The following is a 20,718-nucleotide window of genomic DNA, read 5'->3' as shown; positions in this document are numbered from 1 at the left end:
TGCTCCCCCTTCTCTTGCAAAACCAGACCTGACCGATTTCTGTCAGAACAGCAGCGGTGCACGGTGTGCCGTTGAGATGGGTGCAGCGCTCCTCGCCGAAATCAATGGGGAGCTCTGTGCCAGATCAATGTCCCGATGCGGCCGGCAGCCGGCAGGAACCCATTTCCATGTGAGTCACCTACGAGACTGCAGGTGCTGGAGGCCTATGGAAAGTTGAATCCTAGCCACTAACAGCTAATGTAATCATGTCAGTTGCTCAGATCTCCTGCTGATAAATGCACCCAGTTACTCCTAACTGTCTCCCTTACAAAATAACACCTCCCAGGACACCTACCTCTTCAATAGTTTTTAACCACGCTGCAGCTGCACAAGAAAATCCATTCATCAATTATAAATCAATTGAGGGAGAGAAATCTGCAGCTCGCTTGATTGCCCTTGTTGTCCCTGCAACTCACTGATCCGGCTACAGAAACTTTCCAGCCTTCCAGGTCTGTTTGTTTATTTATTTATTTACATCATCGCCACCATTATTATTATTATTATTATTATTATTATTATTATTATTATTATTATTATTATTATTATTAATTCAGAGCCTGAATGGATCATTCCTTCCTTTGTAGCAAATAACTCTGCAGCAGTAATCCGTTAGCAGAGCGATCTTCCCTCTGGTGGGAGAGGGGCAGAGAGGAAGAGAGAAAGGGAGAAAGAGAGAGAAAAAGAGCTTGATTGTATTCCACAAAAGGCGATACAAGTATGGTGGGCCAGATGCACCCGCAGTCCCTAGCTACAGCCCTCCCGCTCTGATTGCAGGGGACTTCTTTAAATAGGTAGCTATACCCCGAGAAAGAGCTCTGCTCCTCCTCTCCTGTTTACGCTATCAATTCCCAGCCCTCTCCTTCCAAGCAAAGATTTGCATTATGCCTGGCTGCTTTTAACAAGTAAAGCGTTTGCAAAAGTTTACTTCAGAGAGAAGGATTAGGGGGGCTTGTTGCTCGACGGTGAAAAAATGCAACTGCCTGGATAAGGAGGAGTGAAGGCAGGCTGGAAATGTTAGAAGGACTGGAAAGGACTTCGGGAAATTTTATCCACTCTCCGAGAAACATAGCTGCATTTATGATCATTGGGAAGGGGGGTGGGGGGTGGGGAATTGCTGTATTAAAGGCTAATAATAATAATAATTATAAACAACTCCGTGGGGGAAGGGGGTTTTTTTACCGTCCCCTGCTGAAGCAGTCTTGCAGATATTTTTCTCCTTTTTTAAACTAATCACCGTAAATATCACAGTATGCTAGTATTTCTGGAGCTAAACGAGCAGCAGGACAACTGAATATTTTACTTTTTTTTTTGGTGTTGAGTGTTCCGAGGTGACTAAATTTGCCTTGTTGAGCCTTGTAAAATCCTGACTTAATCATGTAAACTTCTGTGTAAGCAAAATAGACGAAACTTCAAAGGGTCAAAAACCCTTTAGGGATTTGCGAGGAGACGCCAGCAATAGATCCTAATCTGCCTCCAGAATCCTGGTTGTATTTGTCCAAGGAACTGGTACCAGCAAACTCTCGAAGGTAGAGATAGTGGGTTGATTCAGCCTTTATCCCCTTAGAGAGTATTGGCTTTGTGAGGCTCTAGGCAGTGCTTCAACGCCAGGGGATCTTGCCCAAACCCTCTAAAAATGAAGTACAGGAGTAATTTGAGATAATGACTTTGTAACAGGCTTGGGCAGACCTTGGACAGAAGAAGTGAGAGATGTTATCACCCCAGCATTCCTCTTAAAATGCAGTTTTTCCCCCTGCTTATTCCCAGTTAGTCAAAGCTACATTAACATTCCATCCAGGGCTGCTAAACAGAATCTTAATTAGTCCTGATACTCTTGTGCAAGGGGTTTATTCATTGCACTCTTAACTAATGGTTGCTGTCAGAGTATTTTTTTTCTTCTTTGGGTTCTTTGGGGATATCGTGTTCTGCTGCAAAGCATGACAGAAATGTAATGTGCATGGAAAAAAAAAACCAACTTGCAGATCTGAAATCTTGAGACTGAGGCTGACTCCAGCCTTGTCTAATGGTGAGACATTATTAGGACTAATGAGAATAACTTCACCAACAGAAATATCCCTGCATCTTGTTTATCTTAAATTTTAATGGTACACGCTGTCTCGCTCTTTTTTTTTCCCCCTCGTGACAGAAAACATTACAAACTTGTTAGTGTTTTGAAGCAGTTCACGTAACTCCCACTAAATTTGCAGCCCTCTGTATTTTGCATTAGCCACCCGTGGCTCGGTATTTAATGAGAGGGTCTGTAGGTGGAGAAGAATTAACAAGTTACTAAACGGCCGGTTGCTCCGGCAGGACCTTTCTCTCTGCATTATACCGTATTTATAACCCCGCTCCGCAGTCATTCCTCCCTCTGCCCCTCGCTCTGACACACGCACCCCCCGTTTCTGGTTTACACGCACACACGGGTCTCCCCGCAAGTCTCCGACTCGGGCTGGCTCCGGTGGCAGCAAGGGGAAAATCAGGCGCCCGTTAAGTGCTATGTACACACATGTCGTTTGATGTGAGCATCCCTCAAGGTTATTTGTGGCTCGGGGCTGAATCGTGACAATGAACAGCCACGACACACACCGCTAAAAAAAAAGGAGAAGCGTAGCAGGGGTGCCTCGCCGTCCGCGCTGAACTGAAGCGGCTGTTTCGTTTATCAGCCGCGGCGCAAGTCGTTATTTGCTTGTAAATTACGTTCAGCTACACCGATCTCGGAAACAGATTTATAAGACTATAAATTACAGTTTCTTTCTTTCGGGTTGGGGGAAGGAAATGAAGGGGGGGGGGGGGAAGAGAAAGGTGTTTTTTGGAAATAGAAGGTGTTTCTTAGCTGCTGCTCACCCCTATTAAAGACTCTTTCCCATAAGCTTGCGTAACATTGATTACTCACAAAGAGTTCACAATAACTATCATGTAGCTAAACTAATTGAGACAATCATGCTAAGTTATAGTCAGTCTAAAAGGTACCATTGATGTGGTAATGCCTATAGAAAGTCAGACATGCGACTCACTACCATTTAATTGCTCCTTTAAACCTGTTATTACAATGTTAACTGGCTTAAGTATATATTGCTGCCTTTTATTGCCTTGATGTGACAAATTAAAACATACACTCTGGAAGCAGCATTCATTTGCGGACGGAGCTGCAGGAAAAAGGGAGCTGGGCGATGTCAAACCTGTCAGGTTGAATTAATTTTAAGACTTGCATTTTGCACTGCAATTCCCACTGCAGTTTTGTTGCACGGGGAAACATTTTATATATAAAACATAACTATTATATATAATATTATATACACGTATTCCACCTCACGCAGATCTGCCGTAAAATCGGCCCCATCGCGCTAAAAACGAAAAGTCCTTTTGGCTCCGAGACCTCGCCTGACGCTAAATGACGTGGAGGTCCGGAGGAAAGCAGGGGGGAGCAACGATGGAGTTTCTACCTCGGCTCAGCGTCACACGCGTGTACGGGGAGGGGGGGGGGGGGGGGAGGGGGGCTTTTCAGTGGTTACTTCGCCTTTGGCTGCCAGGTTCCAGGCCCGGGGAGGAGGGCTTACCCACGCCCCAAGACCCGGGAGCAAGGTGGCAGCCACGGTCCCTGCGGGCTGCTCTTCGTGCTGCTCTTCTTCATGATGAAGCTCTACCGAGTTCCCGCAAGGAGGGGGGAAAAAAAAAAAAAAATTATAATAAGTTCTTGCTTCCCCATCCCCAGGGCTGAGCCGGGTTCGGGATCGTTGAAACGCGCAAGGCTGCGCCTCTCCCGCTCCGAGGAGCGGAGCGCAGCCCTGCATTGCGCTGCGCCGCTCCTCCGCCGCCCCCCGCGCATCCTACGCGGGGGGCTTCGCGGGGTCCAGGTAAAGCACCCCCTCCCCTTCCTTGTGAGATCATGAGGACATCGAGGACTCCCCGAAACGAGAAATACTCAGCTCCCTCCTTCCATCTTCTTTTTTGTTTTGTTTTCTTCTCCTCTGTTCGTGAAAAGATGTCAGGGGGTTAAAATGTCCTGCTTGCCCTCGCCCTTGATCTCAGGGAGAGAGGTAAGAGTTGATGGCACCTTTATGGGACTCAGACCTGCTGCGGGAATCGTCGGCCCCCGCTAACTTTGATCGGCCTTATTCATCCCAGCTGCGCTCTATTTGTTTGTCATTTTGCCCTTTTCCTCCCAGAATCGTTATTTATGGTCTGAAAAGTGAAACGCGCCGCGATTTGCCTTTACATGGACTCTTCTGCAAACGGGGGGAGACACCTCCCTCCTTCCTTCCCCCCCCTTCCGCGAGGGGGGTTGCCAAAAGAGAGGGGAAAAAACTGTCTCAATCATTATCAAATCAGCTTTGAATTCATTACTCCAGAGCATTAACTAATTACCAGATCAGAGAGAAGAAAAAATAAATATTCCTTTAAATAACTGAAGGTAATTATAACCCTGTTGTTGACACTAACGATTAATAATTGATCAGAAGTTATACACAATAAATTGTCAATTTATCTCCCTATAAAAATGCACATACTTATTATTTTTCTTTCCTGGACGATTTTTAAGACCCCGAGCACGGACAGTATCCACACAGCCGCCGTACGAGGAGCAGTACGACTATTTCTTTTTTTTTTTTTTCCTCCCAGATATTCGGGAGTATTTTGAAATCCCCCGTCACGGATGACACAAGCCCGGGTGGAGCAGAAGTGACTTTCGCTGCCGGCCTGCGCTCCTGCCTTTCCGAGGAGGGCCGGGCCGGGGTGACCTCTCCCCCACCCCTTTCCTTTCCTTTGAGTCCCCAAATCCCGAAAGGAGCAAAGTTAACGGTGGCCGCCCCCGAGGCAGAGCGGCCGCGTCCCTCCGTCCCTTACTTTTGCTCGGGGAAAATGCAGCCGGCTCGGCCCGGATTGGATGTGAAATGGTGACATTCCCCCGTGAGTCACGGCTGGGAGGAGGGCGGGGGCCACGGGTCCAGATTGCGGGAGCCCGGCTGTCACCTCGGCCAGGGCGCTTACAGGTAGAACGCTCCTCCAGAGCCTGCCTGCCTGCCTGCCTGCCTGCCTCCAGATCGCTGCCTGCAGCTCCGAGCTACCTATCTGCCGGCATGTGCCCCGCCGATCGCGCTTTCCCTCTGTAGTTTTAATAAAGACTCTGCTTCAGAGCCGCCGAGTAATAATCAGGGATTAGACGCATGGGTGCTTTGAGTATTCACCGTGGATCCCTTTGTTTCTTAACTTTTTTTTTTGCCTCGCTTTTATTTCTTTAGAAGCCGGAAACATACCTGAGTTATTAGTTACTGGATTAAAAACAAAGGGGTGAACATCATATTACTTAATGTGCAGTATTACTGTTAATAACAATATTTTTTACCACCATTATTCAACTCCTACAATGGAAAGGCTCTTTTCGACTAACTGGATCGTGAGAAGCTTGCCCAAGCACCCGAGAAATGTCTGAACGCAGAAGGCAACGAATCGACCTATATGTAAATTCCGCCGCTTCTTTTTTTTTCTTTTTTTTTTTTTCCAAAAGTTAATAAGCAATAAACACACCCCTCCCCCCCCCCCCCCCCCCCCCCCCGGGTATTGATTACAACCCTGCCACGGTTCCTCAGCGGCGCGGTGAGTCTGAACCGCCTTTAAGTGAGATGTAACATGTGACGGAGGCAGACACTTCCAGTGGCGAAAGGTTTGGGTTTGGGTTTGGGTTTTTTTCCCCCGTGAGGTCGGGCACGGAGGGGCCGCGACGGAGCGGGCCGGGCCGGGCCGGGCCGGGCCGAACTGCTCCGCTCCGCTCCGGGCTGCCCGGCCCCGGTCCCGGCCCCGGCCCCGGGCCGCTCCGGCTCCTCGCAGCGGGGCTGCCGGCCCCCCCTGTCGGGAGCTAACTGATGGCCCGTTAGGGAAGTGGGTGCCGCCAGGTAGGGCTAAATCAGACGGTGCACCTTGCAATTTGTTTCTTTACCTGAAAATCACCCTTCGCCCCAAAACTTGGAGACCTCCTCCGCGCGTGGAGGTTTGGGAAGGCAGTCCTCTTTTTCTGTTGTTGTTGGGTTTGTTACTTTTTTTTCTCTCCTGCCGCCTCCCTCTCTCTTGCAGGGGCTAAGCACGCCAGTGGCTGAGATGCGAACGGCGCGGGGAGAGAAACGCTGGCGCCCGTTGCGCTTTACGTTAACTTTCCCCTCAGCCGGGCCCGCTCCCCTCCAGCAGCGAGCTGGTGTGCAGGAGGAATTCCCACGTCTGTCTGCCTGTCTGTCTGTCCGCCGCTGGCCGGGGCTGCGCGTTACCTCCGTCCCCATCCCTTCCCCCAGTCTCCAGCCAAACAAAGGTGGGCGACGCTTTTTTCCGCTCTCAAAGGCAGTTGGTGAGCAGCTTTCCTGAAACAATAACTCTCTTATTGAGAACAAATGTTGACATTTGCAGGGAGCGAGGAAAAAAGCAGCCCAGGAAGTGCAAAGTGGAAAGCGACTCTCTTCCTATTTGACGACAGCGCCAATTCCTCCGGGATCCCACCTGAGATTAAAGCCTGAATTTCAATAAATCAGCTCTAATGAAACCTCTGGCCCCGAAGAGGGGAGGGTTTGTCTCTCCCGCTCCGAAACGAGCACAGAAACGAGGGGAGGGGGTGGGGGAAGAGGGAGTAAATATAGAAAGGGGTGTGAGATTTTAATCTCAGCGGGCTGATTAGCATCGTTATGAAATAAACCGTACACAAAGTGATGTATTTTATCCTTCGTGCCTCTTTCTTGCTATACTGAAATAATCGCATTGTTTGTGCCAGCAATCTAGCAAGGCTACACTTTCCTCCTGCTTTCAATTTTGATTATTAAGTCTCAAATGACGTTGAATATGCAGGTTTTGCCCATTAATTTCTTGTTTAAAAAATAAGTTTATTTGCCAAATCGTTTGGGTGTCGCCCATCTGCATCCGCGAACCGTTCGTGAATTTCTCAGAGGATGAGAGAAGTCCATTGGGTTTTACATACATAGTGAATACTTAAAAGCGAGTTTTCCAAGTCTTTCTACTTTTCTTTCCAGAAAGAAATCCAGGTCTAAATAGTAGCAGGGGTGGGTAAATTATGGAAATCTTTTATAAGTCTTTGGGCGTATAAACATCAAAGGAACGTCGTTAGCCTTTTTTAATCTCTGCCACAGCTTTTGGTTTTTACCAATTGAAATGTACACGTTGTGTCCAACAGAGACCTGGAACATAAAACGTGGGTGGTGGGGGCAGATGGAGTAGGAGCGAGAGTGGGGAAAAGAAAGTCCAGGCGTCTCCCCCGAATGTAAAAAGTCCCTCCGTAAAATCTTCCTAAAGTGCACAGTAACGAGGGTCGAGGATGATTATAGTAAACATTTGCATCTACATCATATGCTAAATCGCAGGGAAAAAACTGAATTACTTCTTAGCTGTTCGTCTAATTGTACTACACGCTGCACGCAGATACAATTGCATTTTACCTCAATGAAAAACAGGATGTTACAGGAGCAAAGAAGCATCATTCTATAAACAACATAAGAAGATGAGTAGGCCTCCAGCTGCAGAGATCTTCAGTGTTTTATATTTAGCTAGATGGATCCCAGAGTTTTCCAGAACTACAATATTATTTTCTGCCCTATCCGCTGAAAAACACATGCATTTTCTCAGTCAGTTAGATGTCTTTATAGGGGTAACATATGAAGGGGGGGGGAGGGTGCAGAGGAAGATGGATCATGGGAATTGCGTATATGTATTTAAGAAAAACAGCTTCCTTTCCCCCTATTTAATATAATCACAACATATTTCCTGACTCCAGACTAGCACGGCTCTTTATCCAGTTAACATTCCCAAGGCTGATGCCTGAAGTATCTAAGATCACTTTCAAATGCCCTTTCTAACAAGACCTGAGCAAGAGGCCACTAATTTTCACTGAACAAAAAGCCACTGGAGAGAGATCCGTTTGTCAATATCAACTGGTCCAGCAATTTCCCATCTTCAGACACATCGGCCTATCTGAGCTGGCAGATGTTTAGACAAGATTTTATAAATTGTTCAATATCAGACCATAATGAACCCCAACTGACCATTCCAAAGCAGCTAAAAGCATTCAGGATCTCCCCTGCTGGGATCTAATAATGCTCTCACGCTGGAACATTATTAATCATGGAATAAAATAGATGAGCCTCTTGAAAAATAAGTGTATGATTGATTAAAGGGCAATCTAAGAAGCTATTATTCTTGTTTTATAACCGTAAGTTATATTCACTCAATTTATCTTTTGGGGAAAATAAATGATTGTTCGTTTCTTTTCTGAAATTATATTATATGAGGATTCCCATTATTTTACTAAAAATTAAAGTGATTAGTTAGCTCATTTCATGAGCCCAATCAAAGTGGATTTCCAATGTGGCTGTAAAGATATGGTTTACTGATATAAAGAAAAAGAGGGGAAATCATAAAAAGCAGGAATTGGACTTTTTTATCTCTTTTTTTTTTTTTTTTGCCTTTGCATATTTTAGCCAGAAGCAGAAAAAAAGAAAGCAGAAATAAGCCGTAGCTGATTATGATTATACTTTTTTTCCTAGAAATGGTGGATTTAAAGAATGTTAACTCAAATAAAGAGCTACTTCACACCCAGCATAAATAGTTTATAAGAAACATGCATGTATTCACATCACTCTCTCTACGCATCTGCATGTATATATACAAATACGTATTTGCACACATGTGTGTATTTAAAGCTTAAGTATAACGGAACAACCCAGAAGGAATTAATTTATGCAAAGCATATCTTTGCAACATATTTAAATTGCTTACTCATTTTATGGTCTAAGCTCTACTAGTGAAATTACAACTTTTGTCATTTTCTAAATAATAGATTATTATTTGGGAGGAAATGAACGAAAAACACCATATTGTTGCAGACTAGTCTGTTTTTATTTACAATTAGAGATATAAATTAGTAAAGAATTCTCGTTAAACAACCAAAGATTGTATAACCATCAACGTTTCAAATAAAAACCAGGCAAAATTTATTTACAAAAAGTTCAGATTCCATTGCAATACAACTTGCATAAATTACTAGAAGCTTTATATCGTTACAAAAATAAATATCAAATTTGTTTCCACTTTGTAAGGACTCAAGTTCTCCAATCACGTCTTTATTATCTCTACTGTATACATCTTTTACAAATAAATTTTACAATAAATCCTATCACACCTATCGAATATATACCGTGGCAATGAAGTGATCAATTCAAGATATCCTGAGAAAAACAGATCTGTTTTCAAAAGTCACACGTACATTGGGGAAACTATACTATACCAGCAAACTCACATATGTCCAACAAAATTCTGGTTTAATAATTAGAGTCTGAAGATTTAATAGTGCTCTGTGGTCTTCTTTTATACAGTGGCACAAGATGTGATCCGGATTTAGAGATTTGTTATATATATTATCTCGGGGAGAGATGATGGCTTGCTGACTTTTTTCAAAGCAATTGTGACACCTACCTGTGGACCAAGGAAAAAACCAGATCATCCAAAAATCCTTCAATTACACACTAGCACCATTAAACGGAAAAAAATGAAGTGAGGCAAAATTCTTACTCGTCTAATTTCTTCCAGCAAAAGAATTACTTGCCAAAATATCGGCAAGGCGATTTTTTTATTGTTTATTTAGCCCTCAGTAGTGGAGGTATTAAGAGTGCCATTGCTAGCTAGGCAGGAGGCAATTCACAGATAACATACCCTGCTTGAGAAGCATGTCGATCTCTAATAATTGTCCCCTTTTCTTTCAAATACACGGTCACTGGTGAAGCCTCGCTCAGAATGCACGATTTTAGCACTGCCACGTGAGCACAAGCACTTCGTTTTTAAACAACAACGCCTTCAAAAATATTTTTTTCTAAAGCTTTCTTTCCGTAACATTTAAATAGTCCTTACGGCTTTGCCTTACACAAGCGAGGAGTATGCAAGGTGAGGGAACTCTCTGACCTGACTTTAAAACGAAGACAAACCCGAGAAAGACAAGCCGTAATGAGAGGTTTAGAAAAACAGCAGAAAAGAGTGTCTTACTTCGTAATCAGACTCTTCAGTAATGAAGCAAGAAATTAACGTTAAGCAAGTCTAGAACCGTGCAGCGTGTCTTAGACCTGATGCCAAATGACCAGTGTAATAGAAAATGTTCTCACTTACTTGCATTGCTGTGTGATTGCACTTCTATAGGTATGGTTGTACTCCTACTGTGCAGACTTCGGTGGGATCTGTCAAAATATAACCGTCAGTTAGTCACAGGACACAGCCAGCTAACCAGATTATACAGTGCGTGTAGGTCCCAACCCTCACTCGCGCAGAAGTCGCAGCTAGGTCATTTAAAAGGCTGGCCAATAATTTGTAATTGCCCGTATCTCGAGTATTTTGTTAGAATAAGCTGACAATTATATTAGTGCAAAACTTTTTCGGCAAAAAAAAACCCCAAACAAACCCCAAAACAACCAAACAGTTAAAAATGTCACGCTCCACGTAATTTCACGTCCAAGGTCAGCAATTATCTGAACCCAAAGCTGCAAAAAACCGTGAGAATACCGGAAGCAAAGAGAGCAAAACCAGTTTGTCGAAAAACAAAAAAATTACAGGCAATGACACCAGCGCTCTCTGGATATCTTTGCGTGTAGTTTTCCTTTTAAAAAGGACTTTTAAAAGCTGCGTCCGCAGCCTGTGAGGCCGATCTAAAAGTCGCCTTTTACATCTCCTCTCTCGGTTCTTAGAGGCAGGTGCCGGTACGACGGCGACGCGCCGTTTTTAATCCCCAGGTTATACTATTGCCCATCTTCACTCGGCGGTGGCAGCGGTGACAGCGCGCTCACTGTTTGCTCCAGAGAAGCTTTCGGTATTTACAGCGTATAAGGGACTTGCACGGGTCGGGGAAGGAGGGCGAGGGAGAAGGGGGAAGGAAGCGGCAAAAACAAGTCACCTACCTTTCTTAGAGTCATAACTAGAGGGCCTGTAATGTTGCTCTAGCTGGTTAGTGATCGTTTTCAAAGAGTCACTGCTCTGCTTGTGGACAGAGCTGGCGTTTAGGACAGTCTGAGTTAGTCCCTCGTTTGAAGCCACCGCTGCGGAGTTGTATCTCAGGATTCCTTGGCTCTGGAGAGCGTTAAAGTTCCCATAGTTTGTATAATTGCTATAAAAAGGTGAGGTGTAATAAATATGTCTCCCCAGGAGGGAGGAGGGCGAGTAGGCAGCGCTGTGCGGGGCGGAGGCGGGGGTGGCCGAGGAGAGCGGCGCAGGCTGGCAGCCTTGGCCCAGGGTCTGGCTCTTGAGGTCCGAGGTGGCGATTTCGGCCAGCGACCAGAGCTTGGGCTTGCTGGCCGGCGTCGGGGGGCCGGGGGAGGCGCGGCCGCCCAGCGCCGCCTTGCTGGCGCTGCGGGCGGCGTCGGCGTGCGGGTGGCCGAGGAGCGGGGCCTCCACGGCCGCCAGCGGCGAGGAGGTGGCGGGCTTGGCAGGCGGGTCGCGCTCCCCGCCGCCGCCGTCGTCCTCCTCGATGTCCTCCTCCTCCTCCTCGTCCTCCTCGTCCTCCTCCTCCTCGATGTCCTCGTACTTGTCCTTGCACTCCGAGCCCGACTCGCAGAGGGGGTCGCCCGCTCGGCAGGGCAGCTTCTCGCCGTCCGACTCGGCGGAGCAGGAGTGGTCCGTCAGCGAGTCGACTTGCAAGCTGATCCCTGCAAGGGTCCGCCGGGCACAGAAAGGCAGAGTCAGGGGGGGGCGGCAAAAGAGAGCGGGCGAGAAGCGAGCACGGCCACCCCCACCGCCACCGCGGCGGGCAGGGAGACGCTAGCCGTCCCGGGCTTTTCCCTGCAATCCCGTTTCGAGGAGCGTCCATCCCCACGGGCTAGCTCCGCCGCGGCACCCCGCACCGCCCCGCCTGCCCCCTGCACGGCGCCGCCGCCCGCCGCGGCACCTCCGCCCGCCGCCCCCCGCCCGCCCCGGCCACCGGCACTGCGCGGCGACAAGCGCCCGGAGCAACCGGAGGCGACGGGACGGGACACGTTTTGGGGTCGCTTTCGCTAAACGCCCCCCCCCCCCCCCCCCCGTTTCCCCGCTGCCCCGCTCCCGGGGGGACGCGACGGGGCGGGATGGAGCCACCCCGCCGCGGCCGCGGTCACCTCGCGCCCACCTTCGTCCTCCGCGGAGGTTTCGTTGCTCTCGGGCATCTTCTCGGGACTCTCCTCTTTACTCCTCGCCCCGTCGCCTTCGTCGTCGTCCTCGTCCTCGCTCTTGTTCCGCGGGGCCCAGGTCATCTTGTTCTCCTTCTTGAGCCGCCGGCGGGCGTTGGCGAACCAGGTGGAGACCTGGGTGAGGGTCATCTTGGTGATGATGGCCAGCATGATCTTCTCGCCCTTGGTGGGGTAGGGGTTCTTGCGGTGCTCCTGCAGCCAGGCCTTCAGCGTGGCCGTGGCGTCGCGGGTGGCGTTTTTCCTGTACGCGGGGTCGTTGAGCTGGTAGGGGTAGGCAGGGCTGCCGTACGGGTGGTAGCTGATGGCTCCGGTCATCCCCGTCGTATGGGCATCGTAAGGGGAGCCCTGGACAGAACAAAACGGTGGGGTTGGCAGTTTGTTATTGCTGATAGCCATTAGTAAGTTGTCAAGGCGAGATCGGCGGTTATATTTGTATTTCCCCGGGATGGTGTCTTGTATCCATATTCTATGAGGGGGAGAAGCAGCACCCAAAGGCCATTAAGTTGCGATTCCCCCCCCCCCCCCTTCCTCCGCCCAGCACACAGACACAGGCACACGCGCTTAAAATCGGCGATGTTTTAATCTTTCTGACTAATTTCAGCTCCTTGTAATTGAATATTTCCCAATATAATTTTTGAACCGCGCAGACATTTTAAAGGCCCTACAGGTAGTGTCTTGATATCTACATTTTTCTCAAAGGTTCAAAAGATGTTTCCTTTTTTGCTATAGAAAATACAACAAAGCCGCCACTTAGCAATTCACTGCACTAATGCATTGCAAATCCAATTTGCAAATCAGAAGATATGCACCGTTTCGAATTGTTCAAATGCGATGTAATTAGCATTTTAATTCGCCCTTTAACGTTCAAATTGCGCTTATTTAAGTCTGCATAATGCAAGAAAAGTTAAAGATATCGCTAAGGAACTCGCTAACTTTCAGCACGTCCCTGAATCCCACAGATCGGCGAGTCACAGGCGCGATATCACCCAATATCCCGCACAGTTCACAACCTCGCTGCAACTTCCAGCTACTCGCCTTCTGCTTCTCAACAGGAAAAACAAGCAAGCGAGATCCTCAGATCTTTTATACCACCCCGAATAAAGACTGCACGACAATTTATGCACCGTATTTTACAGACAGAAAGCAAGTAGTTTCCCTGTCACTTTGCAGGGAGAGCAAACTACCCCGCTGCCATCCCCTCCTAGGATCTCGACAGCGGCTCCAGTCTTACATTCCGGGCACAGGTCTTTGTGTGTGCGGACTAGATACGTGTCTGCCTCTGTGTGTGTGTGTTTATAAAACTATATGACCATTTAGACGTGCAGTTTATTTATATAGTTTATGGTTTTATTTATATAGTTTATGCACAGAATACACACACACGCAATTGCAAATGCTCCTTTTAACTAGTAAGAAGAAAGTGAAATCCGAAACTGCGGCCACCACAACCATCTTGGGCTTAAGCGGAGCTCACAGATCGCAAACAGATGCTCCTTTTCATTCCTAAAATCCAGTTAAACCATTAGCACAAAACACACTGAAAGTAAATAAAACCACACGGGGATAAAGCCCACAGCGCCTCTAAACACCGACTTAAAAAGAGAGGGGGGAAAAGACACAAAAAAGAAGGGAAAAAAAACCCCAACAACCAAACCCTCCCCTATCCTACCACAGCGAAAAGGAAAAAAAAAAAGAGAAAGCGGGGAGGGGGGGGGAGAATGAAAGCATCCAACCCAACTGACTGAGACAATCCATATTTCTTTAATCAGGGCGCCCGCACGGCTCCGCGAACCGCGGGGCGAGCCCGGGTCCCAGGCCCGCCGGCACCGCGCTCGGCTGGGGCGCGGAGCGAGGCGGCGCCCCGGCCCCGGCCCCGGCCCACCGCTCCGCTCGGCTCCGCTCCGCCCGGCTCCGCGCGTCTCCGCCGGCCCCGGCCGAGCTGCGAAGCGGCGCGCAGTGCGGTGCGCGGCTGGCGCCGGCAGCGCGGAGGCGGCGGTGCGGGGCGCCCGGCTGTGCGGCGTGGTGTCGGGGGCAGATGGTGAGTGTGTGAGGAGAGAGGCTGAAGATGATGAGGATGAGAATGCGGATGCTAATGAAGAAGGAGAGGGTTTCTCTTCGGTAGTTACCATGTAGGAGGGGAATCCCGTGGCGGGGTCTGTGGAGTACTGGAGCGGGCTGGTGAAGCCTGTGGCCGCCGCCTGGGCGGTGAAAGCTGCCGATCCCGGGTAAGGGCTGAACGCCGATCCCGACGAAGACCTGGCCAGCTCCTCGCTCCTGGGGGCCGCCAGCGCCGACGCCCCGTACGCCGGGCAGGAGTACAGAGCCAGCGAGCCGGGGGGCTGGTAGAGGTAACCCTGAGGATAGGACATGGCTTGCACTGGCGTGCACAGGAGCAGGGAGGGGGCGAGGGTGACCGGCCCTGCTGCTGCCGCTGCTCCTGGCGCTGCTTTCGTGCTCTCCCTCTCTCCCGCCCGCCCGCCCGCCCTCCCTCTCTCTCTCTCTCTCTCTCTCTCTCCCCCCCCCTCCCTCCCTCCCTCCCTCCCTCTCTCTCTCTCCCCCCCCGTTGGCTCTGTGCAGTTATGTAGAGAATCAGAATTGTTATACGCTCCCCCCCATGCGCACCCGGTCAGAATAAAAACAAACAGGAGGGAAAAAAAAAAAGAACACCCCCCAAAAAGGGAAAATAAATCGAGCGGTCAGAAATCTAACCGGGAGGGGAAGGACATCTGGGAGAGACGGAAGAGGAGAGGGTTAATAAAGAGAAAGAGAGAGAGAAAGGGAGAGAAACAGAAGGGGAGAGGGGGAGAGAGAGGGAGAGAGAGAAGCGAGCCCCCGAAATCAGAAAAGTGGCTGCTGTATATGGAGTTCTCCCAGCCAGCTCCCCCAGCGCCTGCGAGCCTGTATTTTGGGGGAAGTATAGAGTCTGAAGTGAAGAGTTGAGGGAAGGAGCGCTCGAGTTTCTGAGGGACATTGGAAAACAGAGCTGTCCGTCACCGCCGCTCATCTGCATAGCGCGGCGGGCCCGCCCCCTCCCGCTCCGGCCCCGTCTCCTCCCGCGGCCGGCAGGCAGGCAGGCAGGCAGGCAGGCAGGCAGGCAGGCAGGCAGGCTTTGTAATGCAAGCCAGCCTCTCCGACTGCGAGCACACTGCTGAAGCCAAACGATGATAGCGCTCATCAGCTCCTCTCCGGACTCGCGGAGCCATAAATACTCTTTCGCACACTCTCGATTACACCCCCTCTCTCCCTCTTTCTGTATCCACGCCGGGAACAAAAAAGACTATGTATTATAAATATACGCATCCCTTCACACACGCACTCGCCGAAGCGCTATATGCACGCACACGCATCTTAGATGTGTGCATTTGCACGCCTGTGGGTACGCAGGGCCAGGCTCGATGGAGCTGGGCAGTCTAGAGGGGAAGAGCACTTTGTAAAAGTACTGCCCTATATGGTAGGAAAGAAGAGCAACTGCTCAAATCAGCACATCCAGGATCGTGCTGTTCCTGGCAGCGAGAGCTTTATAGTTTTATAAGTTGCCACAAACAGTCAAGATCTAGTCATGGAGCGCGTTTGCACGTGAAGGGGGGGGGGGGGAAATCCTCATCTTTCTTCCATTTCTATTCTTCCTGGTCTGGTGCGTGGGGAAGAGGCCTGGGTGACTCCTTCCGGGGGGCTAGCTGCCTTACCGCCCCCCTTCCCCCCTTCCGCAGTTCGGATAAATCTCCTGGAATACGATCACGATGTAATTAATTTCCCAAATAACATAATCTCTTCCTCTGCCCCCTCCCTTCGGCCCTGGCCACCATCAGCTTCTAGCCGTTGCCAGCTCTGCTCCGGTCCGGCTGCGGGAGGACGAGGAGAAGGCACCGCTCTGTTCTTTTCAGTGCAAACATAAATAAATGCATACATGTGCGCGTGCATTTTTTTAATGATTAGTCTGGAGGGACCCTTCAGAAACCGGCGGTGAACCGCCCGCACCCGAGCTCCGGCCTTCGCCTCCCGGGACGAGGCGCGGTGCCGGCCCGCCGGCCCGCAGCAGCCGGCGGTCCCCTGTCCTCCCCCCGCCCCGCGGCGGCGCCGGGGCTCGCCCCCTCCCCCCCCGCTCCCCCAGCCCCGGGGCACGGCGTTGGGCCCTGCCCGCCCCACCGAGCCGCCGCCGGCGGGGTCGAGGCGCGCTAGGCCGCTCCGCGCCTCCTGGCCCGCACCTGCGCCCCGCAACGCCGCCGCCCGGGCGGGGCAGGATCAGGCCGGCAGGTAGGGACGGGGCCGCCGGGGCTGCAGGGCTGGAAGCCACCGCGCTTCCCGCAAGCCCTTCACCCGCAACCTGCGCCGGCTTACCAGCCCGGGACGAACTGAAAACAAAACTGTTTAGGCGCTCACAAAAAAAAAAAAAAAAAAAAAAAAAAAAAAAAAAAAAAAAAAAATGTCCGTCAAACCGTGCGGTTTATTTTTCCAACATCCGTGCGTGAGCGCTTATCCCGTATTTAACCAAATGAAGTCGCTCGACGTTTACGGCCGGCTTCTTCATGGAATACCTCAGGTAATTTCAGTTAGACAGGATGGAGAAAACGCATCTGATGAGGTACGCCGGGGAACCGGCTCGCCACCGACAGGAGGGGAGATGGCAATAGCTGAGGAATTGCGGGTTAGCAGGGCAGCCTATTGTTAATCAATTAAACATGCAGCTAATAAAAAACTACACCTCGAGAAGCCGTTTCAACAGCCTCGCGGACACACCGGGGAAAATGCCGTATTCGAACTACGGTCAAGCATCGGGATGCGTACGCTGTCTGAAGCGATCCGAGCTTTCCATTTTCTTTTTCTATCTGATTTTTTATTTCTTTCCCTTCCTCTCCTCCTCTTCTGTGAAACCCACATACCAGTTTACCCCTGCACGCAGCAGTAGAGGTCTGGCCACCAGACATACCGGATTAATTCCTATCCAGATCTATCAGCTGGCCTGTAGAAGAGGCAATCCTTAAAAAAGCAGGTGAGGGGGAGGAGGTTAACACCAACAGGTATTTCTTGTCATTAACTCCCGACTTCCTGATAAGAGAGTGATAAACAACTGGTAAACTCAGTGCAACAGATTACAGAAAAGACGTTTGCTTCCCTGCTCGGTGATTAATGCGCATATATTAAATAAAAATAGAAACTCTAAAAACAAAAGCTTTATATAAAACACATTCGTATTTCAGTACTTCTATGGAATAATCGATATCATGCGATTACATCTGAATAGTCAATTCCTGTGTTCCGCAGACCGATTTCTAAGTATATGAGCTCTGCTTCTGAACGGAGCAGCAGCTGGAGGGCTGAGAATGCAAAATTAATTATAACATTATAAAGTCATACATGAATCTCTCTAAGTCAACCTGCATACCTTGCAAAATGTGCTATACTCTCTGCATTTTTATTTGGGAAGCCAAGCCTGTTCATTTCCAGCAGGAGCAGTGTAAGTAAGTGTTTATCTACGCGAATTGATTGCTTTCAGTTCCTCCTCTTTAATAATTAGTGGAACAATACAGATTGGGAATACAATGGCCGTTGTGTTTACATTATAACAAGGGATTAATGCTATTAAGTGAGTGTTACAGTTATGACCTGGGAAGAGTACTTAAATAAATACCGTGATCCCAGGAGAATTGATATAATTCAGTTCAGAGTGTGTGTAGATAGGCACAGACACACACGCACACACGAGAGATACAAATCTCCATACGTATCTACACGCACATACATATGTTATACACGCTAGGTATACGTCCCTGTAAAATGTAGGTGCTGTTTCTGCCTCCATCTGCATGTCTTTCCTCTATGAAAATATATTTTTGTGATTTAGGTGGGAGAAATGTTTAAGTCGGGAACATGACTCCCCTTCCCCCAAACACAAAGAGCAACAGATTATATTTCTGATGTTTTAATTTGTGCAGTCCAAAAATACGGTTTTATATACAGAAACGAGGTTAATTTCGCAATCAGAGATTAATGGAGTAAAATATTACCATTTCAAAAGACAAGTTCTTGCGTTGATTTGATTTGCATAATTTTTGTATGGCTTCAGAAAGGAATGGATTTACCCACTGCAAGGAGACGGTATGCGTTTTATTACAACAAGTACACCACTAATTTGACTCTGCACAATGTGGAGAACGAATAGCTAGTGGGGTCATTTAAATATAGCCGGCGAAGTCTTTGCGATAAACAAACCAGAAAACCGTGTCAATAACGTTTTTAAATATCGGTCAGTGTACGTGGCTGTATTTAACTTCTTCTCGGAGTTATCTCTGTTTGATTTGAGTGCCTTCGGCAGGGAAGAGGTTTTTAATCTGCCTGGCTCCGCCGCCGAACTCTAATTTTCCTATAGTACTACCCGTTACTAATAAAAAGCCGTCTAACTTGCGCTGTTAAACAGTAGAATAGTATTACATGCACTTTTTATTGGTAATAACTGTGGCAAATTAACATGCCTACACAGCGACATTAAGACTTTACACACTGCGTTTTTATTTGAATAATCTATTCGTTAGGTCAGCGTTTACCTTCCCAGATTTTAAGCGGTGCTCTCGCCTTGTCTTCTTTAATTCAGCGTGCTCCAGCACAGCTGAGAAGGCACTCGAGAGCCCCCCACACCCCCACACCCCCTGCCCCTTTTCAGCGACCGCTCATTGCCGTCCTGGGAGACAGGTTTTGCGGTTTGTCATCTCCTTGCACTAGTGACAGAGGCTGAAGTTTTCGGGCGAGTGAAGTTGAAAGCCACGTCTGTGGGAATCGCGCTCCTGCCCCTGCTGCGGGAGAGCTTGCTCCGAGCAGCGGCTGCCTGCCCGCCTCTGCCCGGCACTCGGGCGTCTGCCTGGTGGCCGTTCACTCGGGACCCCCCTCCCGTCAGTTTTACTCAGGTGAAGGGGGAAAAAAAGGAATAAAATGAAAATCTCGTTGGCGTGAAGGAGAGGTTTCCCCGCCTCGGGAGGGCTCCCTGTGGCCCGGAGAGGCGCACACGCCTGCTACCCGGACAATGCCGGTTGCCCAATTGTCGTGACACCGGTCACAGCAACTTTTTAAGCAGAGCGAAGTGGAACTTGGTGGAGTTTGGAGATGTAACACAATGCGCAGCAGAACCAGTTTCCTGTGACATAACCACACAATGGTCTGGGAACGCTTTCTCCTTTCTCTCATGAAATGGGGGACCGCCACCATCTCCCGGAGACAACGACGTGAAATAATAGACTATTGTATTTAAAAATAACAAATGACACACGCATACTGTGCAAGCGGAGTTGTCCAGTTTTCTAGTAAAAGGAGCCCAGTTTACGAGGCTCTTTCTGAGCGAGGTGCTTTGCAAGGAGCGACCTGTGCGAACGAGGGGAGACGGGGTGAGCTGGGCCGTAGATCTGCTCACAGGGTTAAAGCAAAGAGCGGGGGAAACAGCAAGGGAGAAAGGGAAAGAAAGAACTTTTCTTTCTTCATCTTCAGGACAAAATCTTTAGTTCAAGCTGTGTGTGGGAGGGGGCGCTGTGGCAATGAATTCTCCAGTGCTCCCGAGCACTGGCAGCGTAATTGTTTATGTAAGCTCCTTCCCTGAGGTTTCTTTCCATATTTCAGTCATTACTTTTATTAACAATATTATCCGACTGTCGCCCCGTGATACCTGCACTAAAAGGTGGACTGTTCGCATGAGTTATGGTCACTTCTTCTCCCCTTATCCCAGTTCTCTGTTTTTTTTTCTCTTTTCAGTTCGGTAAGAGTGGAATAGTGTATTTCATTTCCAAAATACACTGCAAGAAGGGTCTGCCCAGAGGAGCGCTGAGAATTTAGACGACTCTCTATAACACGCAAACGCACACAAATAGACACATATGAAACGTAACCCTTGTTTGGAGCTTCTTTTTTTTTTTTTTTTCTTTCCCCCTCCCCCTCCCCCGGGGGCGTCTGTGGCTTTGACGCTCTACGCTAATAACGGGCCACGTCTTTACGAGGATTTAGCTCCCCCTTTTTGGGACATTATTGGGGGGGGTGTATTTAAAAAAAAAGAAAAAACTGAAGCGGATCTCTCAAAAGCAGATCTGCGGCTTAGAAAAGTTGCTTCCCGTATGTCACACTGTTATTAAGAGTCTTAGTCATTTTCTGCTTAGGGAAATATAAGCAAATACGTGTCCGTAAGCATAAGATAAAAGACCTCCAAAGCTTTCCTGGAGCCTCCTATTTTCACCTGAAAGGCAGGCGGTGTTTCTCAGGGAGAGAACAAGTGTACGATCCACAGGTGGGACAGTTCCTCCTTCTTAAGGGGGAAAGCGAAAAAAAGAAAAAGAAATTAAATCAGCGTATCCGGTTTTTGAACGAGCCGCCGAGCCATCCGTGCGGTGGAGGCAGAGGCAGCGGCACGGAGGTCCCGTCGCTCGCTCCGAGGGCCTCGGGGCGGCCGCCACCCCCGCGCAGCGCCCCGCGCTCCCCCGCGGAGCGGCCTGCGCGCTTGGCCGCCGCCTGCGCGGAGCCG

General features: G+C 49.1%; 1 protein-coding gene and 1 long non-coding RNA gene across 3 annotated transcripts; one reads left to right on the top strand and one right to left on the bottom strand.

The window, feature by feature from the left end:
* Nucleotides 1–320: 320 nt before the first annotated feature.
* LOC143157414 (uncharacterized) lies at nt 321–6,726 on the top strand. 2 transcript variants are annotated; one of them, XR_012994786.1, is made up of 5 exons: nt 321–488; nt 4,657–4,944; nt 5,410–5,495; nt 6,106–6,334; nt 6,430–6,726. It is a non-coding gene; the product is annotated as an uncharacterized LOC143157414 (long non-coding RNA). The 2 variants fall into 2 exon arrangements; XR_012994785.1 differs by lacking the exon at nt 4,657–4,944.
* A 2,174-nt stretch (nt 6,727–8,900) lies between these two features.
* On the bottom strand, nt 8,901–14,656 carry IRX2 (iroquois homeobox 2). The gene is made up of 5 exons (XM_076332234.1): nt 14,351–14,656; nt 12,164–12,569; nt 10,965–11,708; nt 10,183–10,250; nt 8,901–9,498 (listed from the first exon to the last, which is right to left on the bottom strand). Exons 1-4 carry the CDS (start codon nt 14,591–14,593, stop codon nt 10,207–10,209), a joined length of 1,437 nt encoding a protein of 478 aa, XP_076188349.1. The 5' UTR covers nt 14,594–14,656; the 3' UTR covers nt 8,901–9,498; nt 10,183–10,206.
* Nucleotides 14,657–20,718: the final 6,062 nt, after the last annotated feature.

This window comes from Aptenodytes patagonicus, chromosome 2, assembly GCF_965638725.1.
Source record: "Aptenodytes patagonicus chromosome 2, bAptPat1.pri.cur, whole genome shotgun sequence".
In the NCBI taxonomy this organism is placed as follows: Eukaryota; Metazoa; Chordata; class Aves; order Sphenisciformes; family Spheniscidae; genus Aptenodytes; species Aptenodytes patagonicus.
This window is presented reverse-complemented; position numbering and strand designations above follow the sequence as displayed.